The sequence below is a fragment of the Varroa destructor genome, unplaced genomic scaffold (assembly GCF_002443255.2).
Source record: "Varroa destructor unplaced genomic scaffold, Vdes_3.0 BEIS01000002.1, whole genome shotgun sequence".
Lineage (NCBI taxonomy): Eukaryota > Metazoa > Arthropoda > Arachnida > Mesostigmata > Varroidae > Varroa > Varroa destructor.
The window spans coordinates 1,776,283-1,782,915 of NW_019211455.1; the positions used below are offsets into that span (position 1 = coordinate 1,776,283).

General features: G+C 39.6%; 1 protein-coding gene and 1 long non-coding RNA gene across 17 annotated transcripts in view; one reads left to right on the top strand and one right to left on the bottom strand.

Annotated features, from left to right (window-relative positions):
- Window positions 1-6,633, bottom strand: part of LOC111245905 (uncharacterized) — a 71,664-nt gene that overhangs the window by 51,220 nt on the left and 13,811 nt on the right. For 12 of the 16 annotated variants that reach the window (XM_022794893.2, XM_022794898.2, XM_086980726.1 and 9 more), the window contains exon 2: window positions 1,785-2,271. The exons of 2 other annotated variants lie outside the window; for them this stretch is intronic. In XM_022794893.2, the coding sequence (XP_022650628.1) occupies window positions 1,785-2,271 (487 nt within the window). Of the gene's footprint in view, window positions 1-174; window positions 372-410; window positions 1,319-1,784; window positions 2,272-6,633 lie in introns of those variants that run through there. 2 more of the 16 variants (XM_086980728.1, XM_086980730.1) reach the window with 2 other exon arrangements.
- LOC147757235 (uncharacterized) overlaps window positions 1-6,633 on the top strand; it is a 33,294-nt gene that overhangs the window by 18,435 nt on the left and 8,226 nt on the right. The window contains exon 2 of the long non-coding RNA XR_015321660.1: window positions 3,959-5,119. This is a non-coding gene — a long non-coding RNA (uncharacterized LOC147757235). The remainder of the gene's footprint in view (window positions 1-3,958; window positions 5,120-6,633) is intronic.

Here is a 6,633-nt window from a genome sequence, read left to right on the forward strand (position 1 = left end):
ATAAAGGGGTCGTGCTAAAACATGAAGCAAAACTATCGAAGCACAAGTCCTTAACGTAGCTACAATCATTACTTAATCTCTCTTCTATCCAAATTATACAGTACAGGGTCATCTAAGGAGTTTCTGGCATTCTTTTTTCGAACATTAAAAAATATTATTTTCGACTTGACATACATCACAGTGAGCACTTCAACAAGAATCACAGATGTCGTCGTATCGTCGGCTCCTATTTACACAGTTCACTGCGCGTATGCCTTCTTGGGCGAAGCGACAGCATGCCGGTCCTTCGTTGTGAGCAGCCTACATCAATCAAACGTTTTTCTCACAACCACTAAAATGATTAGAAAGTGAGACTCAAGCTCCAATCTATGTGAAATTGAAAAACTGCCTGAATTCCGGAGTCTGCTTACCAGGGTACGGAAGACGAAGCCGGTCATGGCCTAATGGCGTCAGCTTCAGCGGACTTCTTTCAGGAAGTTAGTTACAAGTAGGAAGCCCAAACATTCAGACTCTCTCCTGCCTACCGCAGACAGGCAGGCAGGCGTCTATGCAGTAGATCGCGAGAAGGTTCTTGCTGCTGGAGCCGCTGCTAAAGCTTCAAAAATAAAACCTTTCTCTAAGGCAACAACTCCTCACCCTCTTACACTTTTCTACTGAGATACTTTGTGGCCTCGCGAGCCAGCTGTATCGCACATCGGTACACACTGCTGCGTACGTCAATGCGACACATCGAAAAGACCCGAACCCATTGGGCTAACGTTCCTCCGTGCAAAAAGTCACCAATAGGAGGGATGCTTCAATCGCACCACTGGCCAGGAAAACTGTGGTCGGTTGGCCGCGACAGTCGCTACGACCCAACCAGTCCCGCCCAAAACGAGAACCCTTCAAGCAGTTTCGAACAACGTACAATAGTGTATATGTTGAAGCGGTCACAGATTTAACTGATTGATACGAGTAAGGGAAAAATGGACGAAAAAGTATCCTGGCATACTGGGTCTTTAAGGGCCGGGTTATATTTAGATTTTTTAGATTCGTATAAGTCATCATTCTAGAAATACACATGAAGCCGTAATTATGGAAAACTATGATGGACTACAACTGATGACTAACGCTATATAAGCAGACGCTTTCAAGGCCGATAACCTGTTCGATGACACCCGGACGCTTAGCATGTAAGCAAAGGTCTTCCGTTAGTTTCTTCGGCAATTTCTGGCCTTATATATGGCCTTAGAACAAACCCTGTACAGCTTAAACGTAACGGTTTAGAAAAGTCATCTGGGATGCACTTCTACATGTGTGCTATGCGTTCCCTCACTGAAAATCCATTCATTATACAAGAACTGTACTAATACTTGCTTAAGTAAATATCATATAATATAATCTAATACAAATCGAACAGTAATGAAATACTACTACTAAGAAAAGTTAATTTTCCAGGGAAATAACGCCACTTCGAAGGAATATGCGAAAGATTTTTGAAATCTGAAGACTTAACGGTTTACAGTGCCTTATTAAGCAAGCATGTTCTAATCCTAGACCTGTCACTTTTACTCGAAGGGACACGGAGTCAACAGCAACGGCTATGCTGCTCGAATATGCCGGCTTAGTTTATATTTTCAATTAGCCCAAATACGTTTGGAATTTTTATCTCTAAATCGTAATTTTTTTTTAAATCCATACGCTGCACACCATCGAAAATGTTTTTCAGCACCCATTTATGCAGCAGCCGATTCTGAGTTTCACTACAGCATTTGAAATTTAAGATAACTAATCTGCTAACTTACCCCACTTTGTATCTCATTAGCAGATCGATTCCTTCCATCGATTTTTTCATCCAGAATAGTCTAAGCGCTGCCAAAGAAGGTATCTGATCGTCGTTAGAAGCTTGAGATCGGCCGTTTTCTTCAATATACTCACAAATACAGGGATAGGTCGGTTCTTCGTCTTCATTCTGTTTGGCCTCGTGTTCCCCTTCATTAGCGGTAATGCTGTTCTTGGCGCCTGTGAAAGCTTCCGCCTGGGTGTCTTTGAATCGTGACCATTTCATTTGATCTGTTGAAGTCTTCAACTCCATAATTCCTCTCTCTTTCGGAGGCTCAGCTAGCTCATGCTTAGCCGGTTTTTTGGTGCTACTTTTAATGTCTATGGTACCTGAATCTATGTTGGGCTTCGGCGCACCGTTGTGGTTAAACGAACCTCCCGTGTTCTTATTTGTGGTATTTCTAAGTAACTTTGGCTTTATGGGTATAGGTGGTTTTAAGGCAATTTTACCTGGAAGGGAATGTAAGTAGAGTACGCGATAAAATTATCAGTAGCTACATGGAGGAGAACAAGCTGCGTGAGAACAAAAACTAGAATACGAGGCTTAATGACATTTGTACATTACATTAAAACAGATCAGCTTCAAGTACCAAAGCAAAAGGGTCACAGCGTAAGGCTTTATTTGTCTCACCTCGAACTTTGCTTAGCCTAAAAACCCTTATGGTGCAAACAAAATCGTTGCTTTTCACATAAGCTGTATCCGAACGGTCAAATGTTAACAGTCTGTCTATACATACGGAAATTTTTTAAGTGACTAACTTGTATTCGACCTCTCCGTTCGTTATCTTCATATATCTTCCCATTAAATCTAAATTTCAAATATTACGAGAAAGTTGCTTGGATACCTGGAACTGTTCATCGCAAACAGACGCCAATGAGCATAATATTCAGAAATTATTGCTCGATAAACATCGTAAAAAACAATTAAGTGCATGTGTCTCGCTTTAGGAGGGTCTTCAAAATCGATGTGGGCAAGTAGCTACAGACGAAAACCCACGCAATAATATTTCTTTCGTCCTTATAGAAGGTCTGCAGCATTGTGCGATGGTGTATAGTCAGACATACTTTCGGCGGCACAAAATGATTTTATAAAAGGTGCCCTTACGCGGAACGGTTTAGCAAAACGTCACGATTAATAAATCAATATCTATCACATCAAAAGGGAAATGGCTAGGTTTGCCTGACGGCTTATCTTCAGTGCACGAACTTTGTTTATTTATAATTCATCTGCTAAAACCCAAAGGTGATACAATTCTTCATATATCGACTAAGGTAAAGTGACAATACGCAATAGGCAAAGACACAAACAGACCTTTGGATTTTTCATTGCCGATCAACAGTATCCATTCATCTTCAGAACTGCATGGATATTATACATACTTCAAGTGTCGAACGAAGTGGCTGACAATTACTAGAAACATATGGAACACTTCCTCTCGTATAGCGTTATACAGAGTATAACGCTATACGAGAGGAAGTGTTCCGTGTGGCCATAACAGCTGTGGGCGATCACGTTAGTCGTCCCTAGAAAAATGGCCGTGCGTGAAAAGAACCCTAAGCTACTAAAGTGGACGTTCAAGCACAGAGGGAGTATCCACCTCTTATCCTGACAGTCGAAAAACGTTGTGTTATAATCTATATATATATATATATATATATATATTAGGCTTAAGAAAGGGCAAATGGAACGGCGTACGACAGTCGTTTGTTATGAATACATGTTCCTATCGTCGTTTGAGAGATGTTTAAACTGGACGCATATTACCCGCGTGTCTATAGTCATCACCGGTAGGCATGTACATGAAGTCGTTGTAGCAACTCAGGTCATAACAAAAGTATGAAAATGCGTTTAAAATTTATTGAATCACCGCATATACTATGTCTGGCATTTTAAGCCTGCGAGTTCGGTTTGGATTGTATTATAAAAGCTCTTCAATGTATTTCCACTCGCAGAACGCCTTTTCGGGTCTGCCGCATTATCATACATCAACTGTAATGAAAGCAGGGCAGATTTAGATTTACGTATCAATCAAAGAACCCATTGAAACAGAATGCCCGCATTTAACTAACTCGATTGTCATCTTTATTGTTGTTGTTGTTGTCATTTTTATTGTTACTCCATATTTGGTTGTGTCAGCTGAACGGCAATATCGACAAATCGACAAATGACTGGTTCGGATCAGGTCGTACTACCCTGCCCGTACTCTCCTTGTGTCTGATCATTTGCAGCAAAGCACCCTCGTGTTCTCCTCACATCATCTCCCCAAAACGAAGATCTCGATAGCAACAGCCCTCGTTGTGCAGTCGCCGTGAAACGAGTGACCCTACGCTGACAACATAATAGTTCACCAAGTAGCGAATTCTACCAGCAGAAAAGAAGTTCGTGCAGTAGAAATGAGGTCGTCAGGATGAAGGACTGCCGAACGTGACAAGATCGACTATAGCTAGAAAAGTCGGAAAAACGTGTGTCATTTGTTGTATTTTAATCTTCAGTGCACGTGCAGTGGTTTGTGACGACGATATTAAGAAGTCATACTCGGCACTGAACGATTTACAAAGAAGAACGAAGAACTACAAGATATAATTTTTGTCGAATTCGAGATAAATATATAAAAGTCTCGCTCAAATCACAGAGAGGTAACTGAATAACTAGTGAGTACGTTTTGCTTCTTGCGTTTGCTTGAAGTAACAATACGGACCACTAGCTAAATTAGTTAGTGTATATGTCGTGCTGATCTTCAGGATTGCGAGTCGATCGGGAACGGTAAAATTATTCTACGTCAAGAACGTTCCCTGAAACGCTTCACTTGAAACTTTCCTATATCTTTAATTATCTGAGACGGACTATAGTTTCAATGTTGCAGTAAATTTCAATGAAAAAAGTAAAGCATATCCTCGACATTGCATTTATATCGTATCTATTGAATTATTTGCTAGCAATAATATAGTTTTAACATAGAGAAGAGTATAGTTTCGGTGTTGATATGTTACACGTACAAATATCTTGTTCCGCTTCAAAATAGAGCCTAGATCAATCGAGTATAAGTGCGCAATATAATCGATAGACAGTTGGTAAACAAGATCACTGTCTAATGATAGCGTCAACGAAGTGGTCCGTTTTGACGCGCTGAGAGCTGCGGGCTCACGAAAAATGATTGAATGTACTACAGGAAAAAGAAGCTGATTTATTTAGACCGATCTAAAAGAAGGCCGCTTGTTAGCGTAGGTTCCGAAGCTTTACGTCAATCAGTAGTGCTTCATTTCGGAGCTCGAAAAAAGGAGGTGGTGTCGAAGACAGGTAACATAGATACAGTAAATGAACAGATAAGTAAACGAGCGACTAGCTTCGAAATTCGGTCGGAAAAATTGATGATAGATGATTCCATTCGTACCGAAAGTACGATACGGTATCGCGGTTAGTGGCTCTCATATATATATATGATTAAAATCAACTTTATTAAATAGGTATTTTAGAATTCTCAACTGAATTAATAACTGACAAAGCCTTCGCTATCATTTTAGCATTCATCTTAGGAGCATCAAAGGAGCTATTTCGGCCACTCTTAGCACATCATACCTTAAAAAATGATGTTTTACGTCCTATGCTGCCCTTAGAGGTTCCTTAGGCGAATCAGGGTTAAATGAGCCTAGTCTTGGTTATTAGAATAACTAAATTTTTGCCGGCCAGATTTACTATAATGAGCTCAGTTTAATAGTCTGCGTTATGACTACTGGCAGTTAGTGCTGTTATTAAAAGAATATGTACGACTATTATTAAGGATACACTTAATAACAATTATGGTCAATCGACGTGAACATATATTTGTTCATCAAGTTCTATAAAATGGTTTCGTTTTTTATTTATCAGCCTAATTTTATTATATTCTGTGTATAACTGTTATATGTACAGCTAATTATATCAACGATTAGCTCCTCTTATGTTGTCTGATATTAAGCTTATATATTGTTTCTGTGCGGAGTAATGGATAGGTAGCTCGCCAACGGTCAAAGTTTAGGATCGGGCGTAACTTGGACATAGCATAGCAAAACAGGGTGGCAGGCACTTAGCGTTATCAAAATAACCGCCGTTGACGAAGATCTTCTTTTTCCACCATAAATTTAAGAAAAACATGCGGTTCTAATGCTTACATTTAAATGTATGACGTATGAACACTGACTGAGCCGGCAGCTTCAAATGTAACAGCTAAAGACAGTGAAAACTTTAATAGAGAACAATAAGGTCCTCTCAGAAATTTCGATCAGAGCTTGCTGTTAGTGGCTGTGACATAAAGCTACATGTGTGCCCGGACCATTTGATGAAGGCAGCTGCTATATGAATAATAAGTAAAAATACTCCGCTTACTTGACAACGATATAAATATAATAGGCCTTGCACATCCGGGGTTTGAACAAACGATTGGGTCGACAATATTTTAAACCAAGAATATACGCCCGACCACCTCCGAGTATGTAACGAATGCTAGAAACTATATATATATGTATGTATAGTTTAGCGACAAATTCACAAAAACATGATCAGCAAAGCTAGAAAAACTTCGTTTATTTCGCCACGCCCCGATATTGTTTTTGAATCTCACTTAGACGTTTGCTGAATTTTTGTGCCTAATTTACGTGTATGATTTATTCTTTGCAAACAATTAATGTATCATCGACTTTTAATCGTACAATTAGTATCACCCATGTGTCCGTCTCAATGGCATCTTACAAAGAGTCGACCTTCAAATAGAATAGATTTCGCTAATCTTCATTGGTCTCATAACAATCCACTTGCATATATATATATATATGTAT